Raw genomic sequence first — 21,204 nt, 5'->3', positions numbered from 1 at the left:
TTTACCGGCGAGGAGCGAGGGGGACGGGGGGGTTAGGGGTTGGACAAGGACGTGGTGGCGACGGGCCGGATTCCTCCTGGCTCATGTCACTGTCGGCTGGCGGTGGATGAAGGCTTCGTTCCTCCTCGCATGTTTTCTTGTCTATGATTCATTTATATCAAGCTGAGAAAAAAGCTCCCATTTTCAATCCCCCCCCTCCCGCAACTTCCTCATCCATTTGTGATAAAACGTCCCCCAGACTGGCCGGAACACCTCGACTCACTACCGTAATTTGTTTATCGACAGCAGCTTCATTAGGCTTTATTGCTGGACCACTGAAAGCTACCAGGGACCATAGCAAGAGCAGTAAACCCTCACCTGCCTTCCTTCCTTCTTTCGTTGGTGGAAACAAAGCACTCATTTGGAGGAAATTTGAAATCGAAGAAAAAAAAGATATTTTTTTCTTAAAAAACAAAAAAACCAAAAATCTTTCAGCGTGCAGAAAGTAAAACCCAGAGAACTGATGTGCGTCTGTGATGCGTTCAGGACTGAAATGTTGACCCACATTTCCACTGTTTGATGGACACACACACAAACAAACACGCTGGTATGTTTTCATATCATATGTAATCTTTATTAACTCTCACAGCTACATCAGTTTTCAGGCTTTATGAGGTGAAAACAAACAAACAGAAAACACGGGCCCTTTCTCACTGTTATCCCCCTCGACACACTCCACCTGTCACCTGACCCCCTTTTTATTTTTTTCATCCCCCTAAAAATGTCCCCATAAAGAAGTTGTGGGCTTGGACAACCAATCATGTCAGGGCGAAGCAGCGGGTGCTGCCACAGAAAGCGTGTTTGGCCGATGCAGCGTCTCGGCCTGCAATCATTTCTCTGAACCGCTCTGGGTGTTTATATCATCGGGTAAGCGCGGTGATTGTGTGCGCAAGGCAACAGCAGGCAGGAGCTGAGGGCCAGATAGACAGTCGACTAGAGTAGATTTTTTTTTAAAAAAGAAAAAGAAAAAGTGAAGCAATCGTGATAAGACAACTGGAGCTCAGTGGGTGGAGACTGGTAAGCTGAAGCTGCTGTTGTTCATTTGTTTGGTCTTTTAATCGAGGGGAAGTTTTCATGCTTTAAAAAAAGAAAAAAATAGAGGAAGAAGAAGTCTGTGGGTGGCTTAAGTTGATAAATGTGTGTGCATTCCTCCGTAGCGGTGTGAAGGAGAAGGAGAAGAAGAAGAAGTAAAAGAAGAAGAAGAAGCCATGCACCCGCTTTGACCGTAAACAGTAAGCTGTGAACTTCTCTTTCTCAGTTTAACGTAATGCATATCTTTGACCAAAGGGCTCAGAAACTTTCGCTTCTCACATTTCCTCTCTTGACTTTGGAACAAATGTATTTTCCGTGTTCCTGCAACTCTGTTGCGCTCAGATGAGCTGCGTGCAATATCCGGCCGCTCATTTCCTTGCTCTACTTGTGTCATCGTGGTTATGGGGGTCATTGGTTTCACATGTGCAAAAGTGTGATTGAAGCAACGCCGCACTGCATTTATGACGGGGCGGGAGCAGTAGCGCTGCATTACTGTATGTGTACGAGCTCATTAAGAGGCGACTCGGCCACTCGGCAGACGCTGGAGCAGCAGAGAAGGAGAGGAAGAAGTGAGAGAAGGTTCAGAGTTAAACCGCGTGGGTTTTTTCGGGGGGCTGACTAAGAAGACCACGTCGTGTAGCTCAACCCCCACTGAGGATCTGAGGATTCGAGGAGGAAACTCTGTGAAGCTCCTGTCTCGTCTCACCCACCATCTGGCCAACATGCAGCTGTCCCACGCCGGCCTGTCTCTGTCCGTCTACATCATCACCTTCGTCCTGGGCTTCCCCACCAACCTCCTGGCCTTCTACACCTTTGTCAAGAAGGTCCGCCGGAAGCCGATGCCCATCGACATCCTGCTGCTCAACCTGACCATCTCCGACCTCCTCTTCCTCATCTTCCTGCCCTTCAAGATGCAGGAGGTGGCTAACGGCATGGTGTGGAACCTGCCCCAGTTCCTGTGCTCGCTGTCGGGCTACGTCTTCTACATGACTATCTACAGCAGCATTTTCTTCTTGACGGCCATCAGCGTGGAACGCTACCTGGGGGTGGCCTTCCCCATCCAGCACGTGCTGAGGCGCCGGCCGGTGTACGCTGTGGCCGCCAGCATCTTCTTCTGGACTTTCTCTGCCATCAGCCTGAGCATCGTCTTCATCACACCCTATATCCACTCGTCCAACTCCTCCTCCTACGTCAGCACCGTCTTCCACAACGCCTCGGAGGGTGGTCCGACAGTCCCGACCAAGGTGTGCTACGAGAACTTCACCCAGGCCCAGCTGAAGGTCCTGCTGCCGGTGCGCCTGGAGCTCTCTGTGGTGCTCTTCTTGATCCCGTTCTTGATCACATGCTTCTGCTACATCAACTTCATCAGGATCCTGTCCAAGCTGCAGAACATTGACCGGCGGCGCCGCCTGCGGGCCATCTGCCTGGCCCTGGCGACCCTGCTGGTCTTCGCCCTGTGCTTTGTGCCCTACAACGTCTCTCACGTGGTGGGCTTCGTCTACTGGAGCAACCCCTCCTGGAGGGACCAGGCTCTGCTGCTCAGCACCTTCAACGCCTGCCTGGACCCTTTCATCTTCTACCTGTCCTCCTCCGCCCTGAGGGGGACGGTGGGCGACATGATGAAAGGGCTGGCGGCCCGCTTGAACAGGTGCCCGTCCTGTCACGTGCTGTCGGGGGGCGCTAAAGATAAGGAGCACAAACAAGACACGTCGGTTACCATCTGAGCAGCGCTGGAGTGGAGCCTCGACATTTGTTCCTTGTTTACAGGAAGCAGGAAATCAGAGAGAGAGAAGGGGAGGAAGGGAGTGACTGACTGGAAATGTGTGCGTTAGACTTCCACACAACATGATATCAGCTCTTTCCGGACGGACCTGTGTTTTTCAGAGCCAGTAAAGTAAAAACAAGGAAAAACAACAGCAACAAAAACCTGAAACCTGGGCGAGTTTCTGGATCGCCCACTAAAGACTAAAGACTTTTGACTCCACGAGTCACAGAAACCATCCAGTTCCACATCTGAAGGGAAACGTGTGAGCGGCTCGGTCTCGGGATCTGAGACATTAGACTGGACTAAGTGAAAGAGTCTCACCTGTGGTTTGAGTCCCAGTTTCAACTTCAACCATCAAAAAAAAGAACAGAAAACTTGACTGTGAGCAGTCTTCCTGTTCTCTAACAACAGGTTCATTGGAGAAACATCATTTAGGCTGGGAAATGATTGTCTGTGAAATGGGTTGCGCAGCTTCAATGCTCCTGAAGTAGTATTGTTTTTGTGTGTGTTTTTTTGGTATCCCAGGTCAGGGTTTAGATAAGAAATACTTTTGTATTGTTGTCATTTGAATTTTTTTTCCTAAATCTTAGTAATGACCTTTAAAGCTTACACTCATGTCCCAACCTGTAATATATTAACAGCACAGACGCAAATAAATTACTTAAAGGGCATTTATGACTATATGACTATATTCCACCGATCTTCCAGCTCTGCTCAGTGCTGTGGAGGATCCAGGTATCAGTAGCAGTGAGACGCATAAGACAGAAACACAGACGTCGACAGACATGGCAATAGAATAGAACAGAATAGAATATCTTGCTGTTTTTTTTTGTTTTGTTTTTTTTACCAGACAAGGCAAACATTTCAGTGCAGTCCAGTGCAGGCAGTGCAACGAGAAGAAGCACCGATAAACTGCAACTTGCGTGTGTTTGGACTGAACTCTAACAGCTCTCACTCTGCTACGTGAGTTTTATCAGCCTTCATTTCATTAAACAAAACAAAACAAAACAAACCCTGGCTGTTCCTTCCTGTCATCCTCATCCCAGATCGACACCACCGACTCCACCTGTCACCTGATCCTGCAGGGAAAATCCCCACACACTCACACACACACACGACTACCACATGTGACAGGAACCTTGCTTATCGCTGGCAGTTTGTATTATCTATTATGATAAGTACTAGATAGAGTAAACTAATTCTTGGTCTGAATGCAAAACAGTGCACACATAAGCTCACTCACACACACACACACACACACACACACACACACACATGTACACACACAAAACTTGTGGTTGCGTATTGATGGATGGGTGACGTAACTCCCTGGATAATAGAGGGGATGTGAGCATGTTTGCCTCTCTGTTAGATACACAACAAAGATGCCTCTCTTCCTAAAATCAAGGTTGCGTCTGCGATGCTAACCCTGAAGCTAACAATGAAGCTAACGTTAGGTTTTGCCACAGCGAAGAGTCATAGGGTGACCTGGTTCCCCTTCCTGAGAGGTTTGTCACAATCTGTTTGAAGTGTGTGTGTGTGTGTGTGTGTGTGTGTGTGTGTGTGTGTGTGTGTGTGTGTGTGGGGGGGGGGGGTTAAATACACAATTCCTGTTGCACTACCGGCTCTTTCTAAACAGATGAATCGGTTTTTTTTTTCTAGTTCTTTACGTCTTTTTCTCGGTAACTGAAGGCCAAAGTCTGTGGCTGTGCCGGTAAATGTCCACATTACTGCATTTCTGCGTGTGAGAAAAACCTGTGATGTCATTGTGGAAAATCCAAGTGTCACAGTGGAACTAACCAGCTTGCACAATTCAATGATTCTCTCTCTCTTGCTCTCTCACTCTGTCTTACGCACACACACACACACACACACACACACACACACACACACACACACACACACATGGATGGATAGATGCAAACAGCAAGGCAATGTAAAGTTCAGTGATTTTACACAGAGCTGAGATTCCAAACGAGGAAAACCTGGCTGACGGGTTAAAGGGAATTAACATCCGCCCGGCCCGGCCCACTGACAAAATGATGCGCAACTCGCAACTCGCAACTCGCAACTCGCAACTCGCTTCCGCTTCCCTAAACGCTGAAATTCCAGCGTTTAGGGAGTTGGAGCAATTTGCATTTGCAACATCAAAAGGGCTCTTTGTGCACCTCTGACTGATCTTTCAAATTCATTTTTACATATATTTTTTTAAACTTCAAAAGCGCGTTGGCTGACTCTGACAAAAATGAACTGTGGCACCTCGCTTCCGCCGCAGTCGTCAGGTGGCAAACGCAAACTGTGACGACTGGAAGTTTCCCCCTTGGAGACTTATCAGTGGTGTGTGTGTGTGTGTGTGTGGGTGTGTGATTGTGTGTGTGCTTTTATTTTATTATTGTGTCCAATATGGCTGCGCAAACAACTGGCCTTTTGTTTGGCGAGCCTGCGGTCATGTGTCAGGACACGAGGCATGGTTCTGTCAACAGGTCATTTGTTTTTTATTTCATTTCATTTGTTTTATTATCAACTGGGCGACTCATCGAGGATGGACCTTGGCTTCGCCCTATGGCAGCCGGGATCGAAAATGGATGAATGGATGGATGGATGTTTTATTATCCTTCCCACAGTAACTATATAAAAAAGGGGCCCCCACGCAGAAGTTGCGGGCATTGACAGCCAATCGCGGCTCGACAACCCGCTGCTGCCCACAACGGCACACGGGGTGACGCAGCGGGTGTTACCACAGAAACCGTGTTTGGCCGATGCAGGGGAGACGATTTTCTGCAGCGTCTCGGCCTGTAATAAATTCGCTGATCCGCTCTGGATGTTTATACTATTGGGTAAATACTGAGGTGGATGCATGCCAGGCAGGCGCCGAAGGCCGGAGAGGCGGCTGTTGGAGATTTTTTCTGTTTTGAAGCAATCACCGTGTGAGAAGCGAAGCTTGCAAGGTGCAGTCAGGGAAGTTGAAGCTGCTGTTTTTTTTTTTTTTTTTTTTTTTTTTTTTAAAAAAAAGGGATGTTTTCTTGCTTTAAAAAAAAAAAAGAAAGAAGCCTGCAAGTTCAATCAATGACTTTGTGCACTGGCCTGCAGGGGTGTGAAGAAGAAAAGAAAACCCCACCTGCGTTGTGACGTGACCCTAGTAGGCCAGTGAATGTCTCCGGCGGCGTGACACAGAATTTTGACCGAGGGGGTAAGAAACTCTCACTTTTTAATTCTTTCCCCTCCTCCTGTCCTTCTTTTCTGTGGTTGTGCGGCCGCTCATTTTCTCGCTCTGCTTGACTCGTCATGTTTATGAGGGTCATCGCTTAAGCAGCAGCAGGAGAAGAAGAAGAAGAAGAAGAAGACGTGGCGAGAGACGTTTTTGTCAGTGTGACATTTGTCTTTTTTCTTATTTCTGTCTCTCTGTTGTGGTCTTTGACTTTTTTGGGGGTCCTGTGTGGGGAAAAAAAGAAAAGAGAAGCCAACGTACAGAAAGCGCATCGCAGTAATCTCTTTCCATTTTCTTTTATCAGCCCAGAGCTGAAGCCCTTGAGGAGCCGTTGAGCGGCGGTTTATCGGCGGGGGCGGGAAAACCTCTGTGCCACTGCTCGCCGTCTCTCCGCCTGGGTTCCAGACTGCTGAACCTCCAAGAAGACTTCGACCTGCAGCCACCTGGACCGTCTGAGAAGATCAAACCGTCCCGGCCACGATGTCACTCGTTCCCGTCAACGCAGATCTGAGGATATGAAGTGACTGCCCAACACCCTCCAACACACACACACACACACACACACACAACCAACTGGCTCGCTTTGCGCCGCCATGGGGCCGTGCGGTGGCCTGTGTCTGTCCGTCTACATCATCACCTTCATCCTGGGCTTCCCCACCAACCTCCTGGCCTGCTACACCTTCGTCAAGAAGGTCCACCGGAAGCCGATGCCCATCGACATCCTGCTGCTCAACCTGACCATCTCCGACCTCCTCTTCCTCATCTTCCTGCCCTTCAAGATGCAGGAGGTGGCTAACGGCATGGTGTGGAACCTGCCCCAGTTCCTGTGCTCGCTGTCGGGCTACGTCTTCTACATGACTATCTACAGCAGCACCTTCTTCTTGACGGCCATCAGCGTGGAGCGCTACCTGGGGGTGGCCTTCCCCATCCAGCACGTGCTGAGGCGCCGGCCGGTGTACGCTGTGGCCGCCAGCATCTTCTTCTGGACTTTCTCCGCCCTCAACGTGAGCATCGTCTTCATCACACCCTATATCCACTTGTCCAACTCCTCCTCCTACGTCAGCACCGTCTTCCACAACGCCTCGGAGGGTGGTCCGACACTCACGACCAAGATGTGCTACGAGAACTTCACCCAGGCCCAGCTGAAGGTCCTGCTGCCGGTGCGCCTGGAGATCTCCGTGGTGCTCTTCTTCTTGCCCTTCCTGATCACATGCTTCTGCTACATCAACTTCATCAGGATCCTGTCCAAGCTGCAGAACATTGACCGGCGGCGCCGCCTGCGGGCCATCTGCCTGGCCCTGGCGACCCTGCTGGTCTTCGCCCTGTGCTTTGTGCCCTACAACGTCTCTCACGTGGTGGGCTTCGTCTACTGGAGCAACCCCTCCTGGAGGGACCGGGCTCTGCTGCTCAGCACCTTCAACGCCTGCCTGGACCCTTTCATCTTCTACCTGTCCTCCTCCGCCCTGAGGGGGACGGTGGGCGACATGATGAAAGGGCTGGCGGCCCGCTTGAACAGGTGCCCGTCCTGTCACGTGCTGTCGGGGGGCGCTAAAGATAAGGAGCACAAACAAGAGACGGTGGACACCATCTGAACAGCGCTGGGGTGGAGCCTCGACATTTGTTCCTTGTTTACAGGAAGCAGGAAATCAGCGGCTGTGTTTTTGAGTGAATGGACCCGTGTGTCAGAGCGGTGAGGTTCCGCTCTGACACACGGTTCATGTGATCTGAGACATTAGACTTTCACTTCAAACGTAAAAAAAAAAAAAGAAATTGGTACAACATCACTGACAGATTTGACTCTGGAGCAAACAGCAACTTTATCTCCAGAGGTGATGCTTTCAACTCTGTCTTTGACTGTGAGTAATATTCTGTCTTCCTGTTCTCAGGCTAGTTGGAGAGATGTAAAAAAATCATTTTAGTTTGAAAATGAGTGTCTGGGAAACGCAGCTTTTACAAAATATATTGTGCTTTCTGTTTTTAGCTAACCAGGTCAGGGTTCAGACACCAATAGATTAGATAGATTAATAGATAGATCTGTTTAATTGATTGTAATTTGATTGGCACGTCACAGTTTTTTTTCTCTTTAATCTTCCTAACGACCTTTAAAGCTTCCGCTCATGTCCCTTCATCTTTCAACTGAAGTGCATAGATGTGAATAAATGGTCTGAAGGGGGTTTATGACAATATTCCATCCATCTTATGGCTCCATTTCGTGCGGCGGAGAATCCCAGTAGCAGCGGCAGTGAGACGCACCAGACAGAAACGCAGACGTCGATAAACATGGCAATAAAGCAGAAGCATCAATAAACAGCAGCTCGCGTGTGTTTGGACAGTGGGAGGACGTTCCAAACAGAACAGAGGAGAGCAAACAGCAGCGGCGCATGCAAAAAAAAACAACAACAAAAAAACCCCGGCTTATTTCCATCCACGCGTCATGAAGTCCATGTTTTCCATAATTTACGATTTGGACACCTCATCGCGGGTAGATGCGAGACGAGATGTTTGTTTTTTTTGCGCAGGTAAACCTTCATCGCAGGCAAATGAGGCAGTGCTGCGGCGCCAGCGTCGTTTTCAAGGTCGGCTTTTTGTGTGACGAGCGAGAGACAAAAGAGCTAAAACAACAAAAGACTCGAGGCAATGACTCGAACGTCAGACGTTCCTTCACGTATTCATGAAAGAAAAAAAAAAAAAACAATGAAAAAAAAAGCCCCAATAAAAAGGCCGACCGAGAGAATGCTGTACCGTCAGGCAGGAGAAGCGGCTTCAATGCGTCCCTGTTCCTGTTTGCACACCGCAATCATTAACTTGCTCTAAATTTGACGGTCATTAATGTCAGTGTTTCCAGAATTCAGAGTTCATTAACTTCCTCCTGCACGGGACAGCAACGGCGTTAGCGTGGCTGTGACCCTGACCGTGGTTACCGAGTGTCCTTCTGAACACAACGCTGGCACAATGTTTGGAATAATGAAAAAAAAAAAACAAGGGGAAAAAAAAAAAAAAACCACAACGAGAAAAACAGGCTGCTGCACCCACGTGTTGCTCACATGACGTGCAGGTTGAAATCAGAACCGTAGGCACGTAGACTGAATGTGAGCGCGGACACAGAGCCAGAGCTGGACTCTGGGAAATGGAGGAGAACGTCTGCGGCGGCGTCACTGACAAAATTACTCGGCCCAGAATTAAGTGACTCGGCGGAGAAAAAAAATCAATGGTCTTCGTCTTTGACCTTCGATCCAGACGGCGTTGTTTGTCAAAGGTTGATCTTTAGAAAAGCACCGGTGTTCAACCTCTCTCCTCCGCCTCCTCCCCACACACACACACACCACCACCACCACCACCACCCCTCACCACCTCTTTCTTCTTCCTTGTTTCGCTTTGTGTTGGCTGGAGGACAATAATTGGTTGTTGCATCAGTCTCGGCTCTTTCCAGACGGTGTGTGATAGGTTACATGGATACGGCAATAAGGCTGAAAACAGCCCTGGGCTCGTGTGCGGCGCCTCGTGCGTACACAATGTGTTTGCCGAGGAGGAGATTTTGCCCTCTGCGTGGTTTTTCTTTTGGCCAACGTTAAAAAAAAAAAAAAAAAGGTTTTGAAATGGGAATTCTGCGCGATTTCTTCCAGCGAGGTACGAAGCGCCTCTCTGCTGCCGTTAGAGGAGCCGAGAACACCAGAAGAAGAAGGTTTCAGCGTGTTTTAAAGGGAGGGAAAGCACACAAAGGCGGTCGGCGCTCATTAGCAACACTCGTTATTGAGCCTGACAAAATTAAATCTGGAAGGTTGCGCCGGGTTTGGTGTGATGGACATTCACCTCCCGCCCCAGCAGAGTCGTTTCACCATCGATCGCAGGGAGAGGAAAAAAAAATCATTAATTTGCTCAAGTATGCAGGATTGCAAGCAATCAGTCGCCTCGGAGGGATCAATGAGCGTCACGCAGTAACGGTCAGGTGGGAAAACAGCCTCGGCCACGCCGGCCTCAGGAAGTTAGTTTGGCCGGTCACTTTTCTCCCCTTTGCATCATCTACCAACACCAACACAGTTGGATTTAATGCCAAACTCAAAACAAGACAAAAAAAAAGAAAAAGGAAATGAGGCAAGGTGTGACCTGAACTCGGCTGGAAATGAGACGGACTGGAGTTGAATGTCGCAAAATGACACGACTCGCTGTTCACATGCGATCCACAGCGATTACACTGCACCTGTTATAAATGTGAAAGGCAAACGTCTCGTCTAAATCCTGAAAACACACACACACACACACACACACACACACACACACACACACACACACACACACACACTCTACTTGTGAATGTATTCAAAGGGAGAGATAAGCCAGGGTGACGGCGTTAATTAATAACGCTGTGGGGTCAACGGGTCACTGCCGACTCTACAACTTAGTGAATTGTTTTATTTTTTTTTTCTTCCCCCACTTAACTGCAGTGACATGTGCTCTGAATTTATTCCAGCAGTGATTTAAACTCCTGGCAGACGTCGCCCAAGCCTGCAGTGGGTAGAGCAACATTTACAGCCATCTGTTCTCCAGCAGCTGACTAATGAAAAACAAAATCTCTGTTGGAGCACAGCTGAATGGTGAAAAATGATTTGTGTGTTATAAAATCCCGTGATTAATAATAATAAAAAAGAACATTTAGAGTATCATTTAAAGGGGGCCGGTGCTGGAAACAGAGGGAAGATCAATAACCGCGGGTTTAAGTATTTTAGAGAGTTAAGTGCTTCTGACTGAAATGATCATCAGTAGAATCTCAATGAATTTTCAAGGTCCAGAATTGTAAAAATAAAATGAAATTAAAAAATAAAAATCACTCAATGTTTTCCAACCGCAATAATCAATAAATCAAACAAACCTTCCTTGGATTGCTCCATTTTCAGAAAGAAACGCGCATGAGCCCTTTGTGATGTCACACCTCACATCTCACTGTGTGGATCGTGGAACACTCATCTGGTCTGTTCATCCTCTTCCAAACAGGTGAAGGTGGCGCAGAAGTTTCTGCAGAAATTTCAGCAGAATTTTTTGAAGGTCACAGTAAGCAAAGGGCTAATTCTGCTTTTTTTATTTATTTTTTAAATTTTTTTTATTTCTAATGATTATTATGTAGAGACTTGGATAAAAACAAAACAAACAAAAGACAAACAAAGATCTGAAGAGGCGTGGGATGGCTTTTCCTTCCCAAAGAGAAGCAGAATTAATCTCGACTGCGACAGCAGGTTCCTCCTCCGCCCGCGTGTGATTTCCGAGAATGTATTTTCACCGTGGGGAAAAATAGACTGAATGAAAAAAGTCCTGCTGCGCGGCCGCTATCTGTCGGCCGCCTTGAAAACAACTCCGAGGCACCGAGTCGGCCGAGCAGTCCGAGGACAGCGGGACTCCAGCGGCTGGCAACCCGGGACGAGTGGTGGGAGGAAAGATTGTCAGAAGGGTGCAATTCCTGGCTGACAGGTGATCGATATCTGCCGCTGCGCTCCACAGCCTCCAGCAGAGGGCCGACCTGCTGGGGCGGAAGCTCCCAGTGAGACAAAGAGGAGCCCAGTGGCCTGCCTGCATGCTGAATTAGGAAAAAAAACAAACAAGAAAATAATAAATATATGTTAACTAAAATGATTAATAAAATAATTGACTCTAATCAATTAGTGTTTCATGACTGCTCTCCTGAGTCAAAGCTTTGCTTCCTTCATTTTTGCTGCTGCTGAACATTGGTTCCGCTGTCGTGTTTCAGAGCCTTATTGTGACACACATGATGGCACAACAGCTTTATTTATTTATTTATTTATTTATTTTTTAAATGGTCCTTAAAGTTTTGGGGTGGTCGTTGTTCCAGCTGCCTCTGGAATAATAATAATTATTTGTTTTTTCACGTCTTATCACTTTTTCCACCCGTTCAAATAACATATAAATACAAATGAATTCATATGGCGATGAGCAAGTGTGATATTTCAAACCAGACGTTTCAGATTGATTCCATGTACAGATTACAAACATTCTGTCTGCCTTTCTTGGCTCGATTGCTGGATTTGAGCTGCAGGTGAGTGTAATCAGTGCAGTGGAGGCAGGTGTGTGGCAGCAGACTGTCTGTGACAGCAGCTCTCCACAGAGCTCCAGTAATCACTGTCTCTCTGGACTGAAATCATTGAACACCAATGAGAGAAACACCCATTTTGCATCCAGACAAAATCCAAAGGACCTTTTTTTAAAAAAAAAAAAAAAAAATCTTTTCCCTCGCATGAAAGATCTGGACACGATAATTCAAGCATTTCTCCCTGCCTTGTTGCCAGCCCTTGTGCGAGTTTCAATTCCCCGGGAGCGATCGATACGAGGTGCCGTGCGCGGCGCCCAGGTGATTATTCCTCACACTGTCGGGAAGCTGTTCAGCCAAAGAAGATGAAGTCGGTGGAAATTTCACAAGTTGGATTTCAGACGCTCACCCGGGTTTTCACCTTCGCAGTTGTGCAGCGTCCGCACTGGCAACAGAACCGAGGAGCCCGACGCTGAACACCGCCGGTAAGATGTTCCACGGCCAACACGGTGACAGTCTTTGAAACGTCATTCAAAGAATGTCACATTCTAGTGAGTGTTAGCTTAGCTGCTATCGCAGCGGCGGAGGGAGAAATTGTATTTTTGGCAGGTTGGTGCAAAATCGGATGTTCCACCTTTTCCCAGATGTGGGACTTGAAAGCTGAAGTAGGCTAAACTTTGTTCGGTCCTTTGTTTTAGCGGTGACGCTGTGCCAGGTGAAAATTGGCTGGCTAAGCTAACATTCAGAACTGGAGCGATTGACTTCATCTGCATAGTTACTGTTGATGGTGCTGCAAACGTTGGACTGTGACTGTTCAAGGGCGGGACCTAGCAGTGGCTCAGTCACTGTGTGTCCTCCTTTAAATTCTTCCAGGGGTTTTCATGAGATAACAAATTATTCAATCATAAAAAAGTTAGCAACAAATCAATTTTTTAGCACGTAATTAGATTCTAATAAATGAAAAGATATTTTTTGCTCAAACATGGATGGTCGCATTGGTCACAGGCCTGTCACTGGCTACGCGGCAGCGCTAGAGATCCAGCTCTGAACACAGTTAACTCCAAAGATGAGTTGATTTGAGTACAAACAAGATCCAAGTGGACAGAATGGGGTTCGTAACGGTGAATTGGGACACGTGGACGTGTTAAGAACCAGCCCTGGCTCGCTGCCGGGCCGAAAGACGGAGCCGGTAATAAAAGGTGTCATAGCAAGGAAGTTTAAAGGAGTGCAGAGAGGACCTGAGGGTCAAGTACAAACACTTGAGCGGTGTGTTTAGTATGCGCGACTGAAAGCCGGAGGCGAGACTCGCCCGACAAGGACAATGAGACGGATCATTACAACAGCCAAAGGGACACAATTGCAACTCAATCTGAAGTAATTTCTTTTTCTTCTTTTTTTTTTTTTTTTTTACAATGCAGCCACACCTTTTATTGAGCGGCTCCTGAAGCGATGCACAAATAGTCATGACAAAAACAGTTTCTTTTATGCTTTTTTTTTTTTTCTTTTTTTTTTTTTTAAATGCAGACACAGAGAGTACAAAAGATTTCAAAAAGCTTTGGAATTGCTGGTTGACTGTAGTGAGTGGCTGCTTGTCTACCCGCGTGTGATGAAGTGATTATTAAGTGCGGTTGATGAATAACAAGATAAGCAAAAACACTCCGATGCTGACAATTAGATTAGATGTTTGTTTTCTTTTTCTTTTTTTAATCTTGTGAACTGGACCTTGAGTCTGTTAATAATAAAATCAATCCAAAAAAATAAAAATAAAATCAATTAAAATGCAGATGAGCAAAAGACCTGACAAACCAAAAGCGTCTTTGCATCTGTCAAAGATTCTCTTTCAGAGAGAGAGAGAGAGAGAGAGAGAGAGAGAGAGAGAGAGAGAGAGAGAGAGAGAGAGAGAGAGAGAGAGAGAGAGAGAGAGAGAGAGAGAGAGAGAGAGAGCAACCTTTCCCCCCCCCAGATGTTGGTTTAAATGTTTCTGTTTGAAGCAACCGCGCTGAAAAACTGACTCTCCTGCACAAAATGTTTCGAGGTGATGAATAGTTAATGAATCTATTAAATTTGAGAACCCTGTGTGGGTGAGTGCATCGAGATGCATAAGTCACAATACAGCAGTTTTCTTCTCTGCCAGCTATCGGAAAAACTGAAGGGAGAATTTGAAAACACAACATTAGCTTCTAAAATTGTCTTCCTGCAAAGGAGCAGCAGGCCTTGAAATTATCCATTTATCTCATGTATGTGCCAAGTATATTCTGGGATGTTGCAGTCCGTTGTCGAAAAATGTCTGAAAAACAAGATTTCTTCACTAAAGGGGGAAAAAAAAAACAACAGCTAATTTTCCTTTCAATGGGAATGGCACTGTTGTGGTATATGAAATAGAAAATAAGCATGACAGTGCCTCCTGTCTGTGCTGTTCCCCTATGGTGGGGCCATATGGTCATGCTAATGCTAATGCTAATGACAACATATCCTGCCAGAATGACAGCCTGATGTTTTTTTTTTTAGAATTTAATTTCTCAATCAGTATGACGTACTTACTTGGTCACAGGTCACATGACCTTGTCCACAACACACCGATGGCTGGTCTTTGCCGTCATATCTGTCTTTCGCTCTGCATAAAGTCAACGTGCCACCATTTACATTATCACAAATAAATGGAGGTGCGTGATGATGATTCTGGGTTTTGTATTGATTGAGAAGCATCACAGTTGCTCACTATGCATTATAACACACACACACACACACACACACACACACACACACACACACACACACACACACAGAAATTTCGTGTAAAATGCAAATCCTCCCAATTTTAAAACTAGACACTTTTTCCACAAGGCAACTCTCAATTTCCAAGTATTTTTATTTTTATTATTATTTTTTTTTTAATGCAAATGTGCTTGTATTTCTATTTACGAATGAAAATCATGTTTACGTTCATAGTATAGACGTCTGACCTTTATAAACCCTGGAGATATGGCAGCACTCTGGTGCAGATTAAGTGCTCATCTCATCCTGCACAGGACGAAGCAGCGTTTCGCACCATTTGACAAGCGCTTACAGATTACTGCAATTTGTCAAGTCGGCTTGAGATATATCTAATTGTCCAACTTTTTTTTTTTTTTTTTTTTTTGCACTAATACACATCATCAAGCTGCTGAATAAACCGTTTTCCGTCTCACAAATTTGCTCAGAAACTTCTTCACCCCAGTGCATCGTAAAACTAAAACACTTTTTAAACAATAGTCAATGTGTGTGTTTTTGTTGCAAAGCTGAGACTGAGGAGACGGATGTTTCCTGGTCGTCCGTTTGGCCACGAAAATGTTTGACTAAAATCAACAAAAGTTTAATTCGAAAAATGCTGAAAATGAATCATTTTTACTCTTAAAGACCATTAGAGACCAATGCCATTTAGACTTTAGAAGTATAACAAACCCACAATTGCCGACTCCCCCCCCCCCCCCCCCACCAAAGTCAATGTTTCCTGACAAATGATAAAAATAATTATACAAGAAAAAAATCATTTCAAAAAGCAAATAAAAGAAATTGCAGCCAGTTCCAAAAATCAAAAGCCTCTTTCCTCAGCAGGAAGCAAAAACCAAATGGCGAGCTGAGGCAACTGGCTTAACCTCGACTCCTCCCCAACTGCAGGGGCCGACAATGCCGCCGCCAATTTCCAGCAAAAAGCACACAGTGGATTTGTTAAAAACAAAGCTGTTTTTTATTTTAGATTCATATATATATATATTTTTGTCTCCCTCCACCGGGTCTAATTTTGAAGCTCCACTTCATGGATTGTGAAATAAAAAAAAATAAATAAAAAAAAGACACACTCCAAACTAAAAATTGATAAAAGACAAGTTCAGCGAGTGAACAAATGAAAAAGTAGTACAATCATCGCTTCACAGCACGGAGCATCTGTCAGCAGCAGACAAACGCTGCTCATTTTTTTCCTTTGTTTTTTTTTTCTAATATTGAGTTTACACTGATGAGATCTTGAGAGATGCATCAAATTATTCCACCTCTATGTAATGCACCTCAAACCACACACACACACACACACATTTGCACACAAACACACACACACGCACACAAACGCACGTCATTTATATCGCTAACAGTAGAGTGGGCGGGACTTTACAGGCTATTTCCATGCAAAAACAAATGGAGGGCATGCCAGCTGAATGATCGACAGGTGTGTGTGTGTGTGTGTGTGTGTGCTCTGTAAATGGGGGGTGGGGTTATCACAGACAGACAGACAGACAGACAGACATGGTTCCCACATTCAGCACCGACTCCCAAACCAACTCATTCCCTCGATTACACACGGTTGGGTTCCTCTCCGTTGGAGAGAGAGGGAGAAAAAAAAAACCAAAACACCACCAAACATTGTTATTAGTTTCCAAATGAGACGTTTTCCATTGCTGCACACAGTGACGGTCGCGGCAGTCGCTTCCTGCTCGCGGCCTCTGGAGACGTGCGACGCAGCAGCAGCAGCAGCAGCAGCAGCAGCATCCAGCCAGTCGCCATCAACCACCCTGTCATGCATCCCAGCCTTGGGCACGTGTGCGCGGTAATAAGACACTTGTAGCCCACATCAGTTACTTTCACTGCGAGCCTGCCGCTCCTGCGGCCTCCTAACTACATTATAAATGAGCCGGGGAGGAAAAAACCCCAGAAAACAACAATCCGTGCTGTCACTTGTGAAAGAAATCCACGTTTCCCCTGTCAGTCCTTTTGCACCACAACCAATATTTAGTTACTGCGCCCACCACCCCTCCCCTGTCTTGACTGACAGGGAAAATGGCAGGCGTGGGCCAGTGACTCAGGGGGGGGGGGGAGGCTGGAGGAGCGGCGACGCTTCCGTGCAAAGTGGGCGACGAAACGACTCTGTGGACGCGACGACTCTGCCGCCGCGTCGCCCTCGGTCTGCAGCTCAAGCAGAAGAGTGGCGGGGGGGGGGGGGGGGGAGGGAGAGGAGGCCGCACGCTGTTAATCAGGCATGTGCGCCCCCCCCTCCTCTCCCTGGCGCCCGTTGATTGACAGGATGCCATCTGTGGGCGCGGCGTGGACGAGGCTCAGTGGTCTGACACGGATGTTGTCGCACGCTGAGGTTCGTGGAGAGAACCAGGAGAATATCTATCTATCTATCTATCTATCTATCTATCTATCTATCTATCTATCTATCTATCTTCCCTCTAGCCTCATGCTGCTCTCATTAGCCGCGGCGATGGCAAAGTTCCCGAGTCTTAACTGACTGCAAACGTCTCCTCAACATTGCTGCGCGAATTTCTCGAACAGACGTGAAAAAAACAAAACAAATAAACCCAACAACGACGGGTGATTAACGTAATGCATCGGCGTTTAGCTGCGAGCGGCCGCGAAGGAATCGGGGAGGGGAGGAGAGGGGCGGGGGGGGGGATTTAGCGACCGTCGCTCGAGTGTAATTGTCACTTTCCTTTTTTCGCCCGTTAGCGACTCTTCAGCAAGGTTTCGCTGCAGATTTGTGAGTGCGAACACACTCTAAGCTGCAAGCGTCTGGCTGGCGCGGACATTAAAAGCTGCGGCGTTGATTCCCACTTATGTCTGTGTACAACTGCCGCTGCTGAAACGTTGGCGGCTGCCTGATTGTGCGTGCCGGGAGCGAGCGAGCGAGCGACTTGAGGTTGAAACTGCGCCACGAACGAGTGATTAATTCTTCATTCACTCTTCGTCTCCGAACACATAGTTTACTGCTCTGACGTTCCAGCTCGCCCCAAATAGTTTTGGAGAAGGGCTTAAAATCGATGTGCAATTAGGGCCGTCTTGTATCAGGCGTGATGAATTACACTCTGGCCTCGCCGGGCTGCTCCATAGACACCTGATCAATCTGCCTTCTCGGGACACTCGGCAGCGGCAGGAGCGATTGCTCTATTCCAAAAGCCTTTCCAGTCGAAGGTATTGATCAACTATTGCTGCTGCGAATTGAGCGTCTGCAGCGGCATCGACCCAAAGTGAGGGAGGGCGGCGCAGCGGAGGCAGCGGCCCGCCAGCCGCTAGCTCATAAAACAAAGAAAACAGCAGACTGAAGCCCACTGGGCCCACAGACGGGCAGAGCAGCGCTTCTCCCTCGTCTTGGCTTGAAAGAACCATAATTATTTCACTGCATCGCTGCCCCAGCACTGCGCGGGCCGAGAGCTAGCCTGCTCTTGTGTTGGCGCTGTGAACTCAAACCGACGTTAATGTGTTGAAACCTCTTAGAAACGTGTCAAAAAAATTAAAACCAACCAAGAGTGAAAAATCTGTTTGCAGAAAATGGAATAATTTCCACAGTTTCTCGTGTTCAAATGCATGAATTAAATAATCTTTTTTTTTTTGTTTTTTAAAAAAAAACCAACAAAAAAAAACTTAATTTTACTGAACCATCTCTCCACTTTTAACACTGTTTGAGCCAAATCTTCAAATATTACCTTTTGTGACTTCACACAGGACATTTGTTCTGTGCCCACAACTTAGCCTGGTGTTTGCTGCAGAATCACAGTTGCGTTTGTTTTGGCCAGTTCCTTATATATATAAAAAAAATACTGCGCTCTATAAGCAGACTGAGAGTCTAAAGTTGCTGTTTTGTGGAGATCCGCAGGGTTTTGTTGGATCATTAAACGGTGCCCAGCTGCTCGACTGGAGTCCAAGATGAAACACAAAGTGGTGGGAACAGGTGTATTTCAAACATTGCCTTTTTAAAGGAGAAAAACAAAGAAAGAGAGAAATGCTGGCGCTGCTGCCCTCTGTGCTGCCGACTGCTGTGTGTGTGTGTGTTTGTTTGTGCGTATATGTGTGTGTGTGTATGTGTGTGTGTGTGCACTGGTTCTGTCAGTACCGCCACGTAAACAGAGATACCGCAAACAGATTATCATAACCTTCAGCCGCAGGAGCCAATCAAGGCGTTCTCACCGGGGTGCGGCTGCTGCAATTAGGGCCAGCGCAAACGTCTTGTTTATCACTCCCAAACTCATTGAACCCCCACTTGGGTTGTTATTTATACACTCCAAGTAGGCCAGACTGTGTTTTTTTCCCTTCTTGCCATCAAGGCTATGCTAATTCCACTTGCCACTGTTAATGGAGATGCGGCGCAAATTCTTGCCACTCGGGGGCGCATGTTTTTATTTTTTTAAAAATGGGACACGAGGTCAGCGTCTGGTAAGTGACGTCCTGTCTGCACTCGGATGCACAGAAAAAAAACATTAGTTTGTTGTTGCATTCTTTTTGTGTAATTGCTGTACATCGGCTTCACTCCACCGTCACAATCATCTGGGCCGCGTGACATCCAATCGTTGCCTTTTCCCCAACAAATTCCACCATTCACACACGCACATGCGCACACACACACACACACACACCAACGTGCTTTTGTTTTTTTTTTTTTGTTTTTTTTTTTTTCGAAAACCACATTGAAAAACATGCCCATTTTTGATTTTTTTCTTTTCCTCTTTTGCTAATTTTCTCTTTTCATCCTCGATCGAGGACAGGTGATGCACACACGGAGAGAGGAGATCAAAGAGCAGAACACGGGAAAGCGTGAAGTATGGAGACGGCGGTGAGGACGATCGGACTCGGCAAGCTGCTCGAGCTTGAACACAGAGTCCGGCGTTGTCCTCTTTTTTCTTTTTTTCTAAGGAGAGACGTTTTGTCTTTCAAAGCGCGTCAACGCGCTGGCGTTTCACATGAAGGGCCATTTAAACAGAGCTTCACAATCATTTTATAGTACTGTACACAGTCAAAGTACAACAACAGACTCATTGGATATACCTTGTTACGGACCTCCGGCCTCCCCCTCCCCGCCCGACCAGAAATAGAACAACACAGCTTTGAACCATATCTGACACCTGTTGCACAGTAGAGTTACTTAGAGGGTTATTGCTGGTTTGAAAAAACAAAAAAAGAAAACAGAAAACAAAAAAAAAAAAATCAGACAACACGCTCGGACGACACTACAGAGTCCTTCCGCATCCTTGGTCAGGTCGCATGGTTCAGGGTTCTCGCTCTCTCTCTCTCTCTCGCTCTCTCTCTCTCTCTCTCTTTCTATATCCATCTGTGCTCTCTCTCTCGCCCTGCCAGCTTGTTATGGCAAAAGAATTGCATATAGTCCCTGCACGTGTGTATGAAGACAGCGTATTGAACATGGAGTGACGAGCTCGCTTCACCTTCCGCTGTTTGTGCTGTGCAAAGGGACCCGGGTGGAGAATTTTGGCGCCATTTGGAAGGGCTGTGTATCGGCCGCACCCTCGCCCGCCGTGTCGCAGGTGCACGTGGCGGCGTGCACGCGCGACATCGCCCTTGAGGAGAGTTCTTGTCAGCGGCAGGATTGAGCTTGATTTATCGGAGCCGTCAGCGGCTGGCTGGCGGGAGGGAGGAGGCGACAGGTGGTGCTGCGTCGGCTCCGTCACTTATCCAGCCGCGGCTAACGGCTAATTATGCTTTTATCTCGCCGCCGCCGCCGCCGCCGCCGTCGCCGCCGCCCGGCCGAACAAGCAGCACGACTCGTGGCCGCGACCAGAGACTGACACAGATCCCGATCGTTTATCGAGAGAGAGAGGGAGAGAGAGAGAGAGAGAGAGATAAAAGCAATGCAGTGTGTGTGTGTGTTTGTGTGTGAGTGTATGTCGATGCAGCTAACAGCATGAAAGGGGAAAAAAAAGGAGTCCGTGAACATGAAGTGTTACAAATCATAAATTACATTACATCATTCGCCGCCTCTGAAGTGGGATGAAATCTTCCCTCAGACTGTTTCAAATGCAACTTTAAAAAGCTCGTCATGGCAAAATAGAGCACAGCACTTTGAAAACTTTACATCTTTTTTTTGTTTGTCCCCCCCCCCCCCCAATCCCCTCAACTCTTCAATGTGTGTGACTCCTCCGAGTAAAGTACAAAAAAAAGTATTATTCCCCCCCCCCTCCCACCCCCCCACACGCACATCATTTTCACCAGATTTAGTTTGTTTGTTTGTTTCTTTTTTTTTTTTTGTTCATTTTCTCACACAGAATCACTAGTCATAGTTATTCAAATACTTATTCACATCATCATCGTCATGGTCGTCATCATCATCTGTACTATTATTATTAACACCGAAAAAGTAAGAGCAGG

At 46.9% G+C, this 21,204-nt stretch overlaps 2 protein-coding genes across 4 annotated transcripts in view; both read left to right on the top strand.

Moving 5' to 3' along the window:
- Positions 1-1,247: 1,247 nt before the first annotated feature.
- LOC142898451 (free fatty acid receptor 2-like) lies at positions 1,248-3,507 on the top strand. Its single transcript, XM_076041389.1, has one exon. The coding sequence runs from the start codon at positions 1,794-1,796 to the stop codon at positions 2,793-2,795; it is 1,002 nt and encodes a 333-aa protein (XP_075897504.1). The 5' UTR covers positions 1,248-1,793; the 3' UTR covers positions 2,796-3,507.
- The window catches only part of LOC142898452 (free fatty acid receptor 2-like), an 87,904-nt gene continuing 67,954 nt past the window's right edge, over positions 1,255-21,204 (top strand). The window contains exons 1-3 of one of the 3 annotated variants that reach the window (XM_076041391.1): positions 1,255-1,271; positions 5,927-6,026; positions 6,349-8,230. In XM_076041391.1, coding sequence (XP_075897506.1) covers positions 6,638-7,636 — 999 coding nt within the window. In that variant the 5' untranslated portion in view covers positions 1,255-1,271; positions 5,927-6,026; positions 6,349-6,637 and the 3' untranslated portion in view covers positions 7,637-8,230. Of the gene's footprint in view, positions 1,272-5,559; positions 5,785-5,926; positions 6,027-6,348; positions 8,231-21,204 lie in introns of those variants that run through there. The other 2 variants (XR_012928595.1, XM_076041390.1) reach the window with 2 other exon arrangements.

The sequence above is a fragment of the Nelusetta ayraudi genome, unplaced genomic scaffold (assembly GCF_046127955.1).
Source record: "Nelusetta ayraudi isolate G7.1 ecotype Tasmania unplaced genomic scaffold, CSIRO-AGI_Nayr_v1 ptg000066l, whole genome shotgun sequence".
Classification (NCBI taxonomy): domain Eukaryota; kingdom Metazoa; phylum Chordata; class Actinopteri; order Tetraodontiformes; family Monacanthidae; genus Nelusetta; species Nelusetta ayraudi.
This window is presented reverse-complemented; position numbering and strand designations above follow the sequence as displayed.

Excerpts from the sequence above, each read along its gene's own strand:
- LOC142898451 (XM_076041389.1), top strand. The coding sequence starts at position 1,794 with ATGCAGCTGTCCCACGCCGGCCTGTCTCTGTCCGTCTACATCATCACC.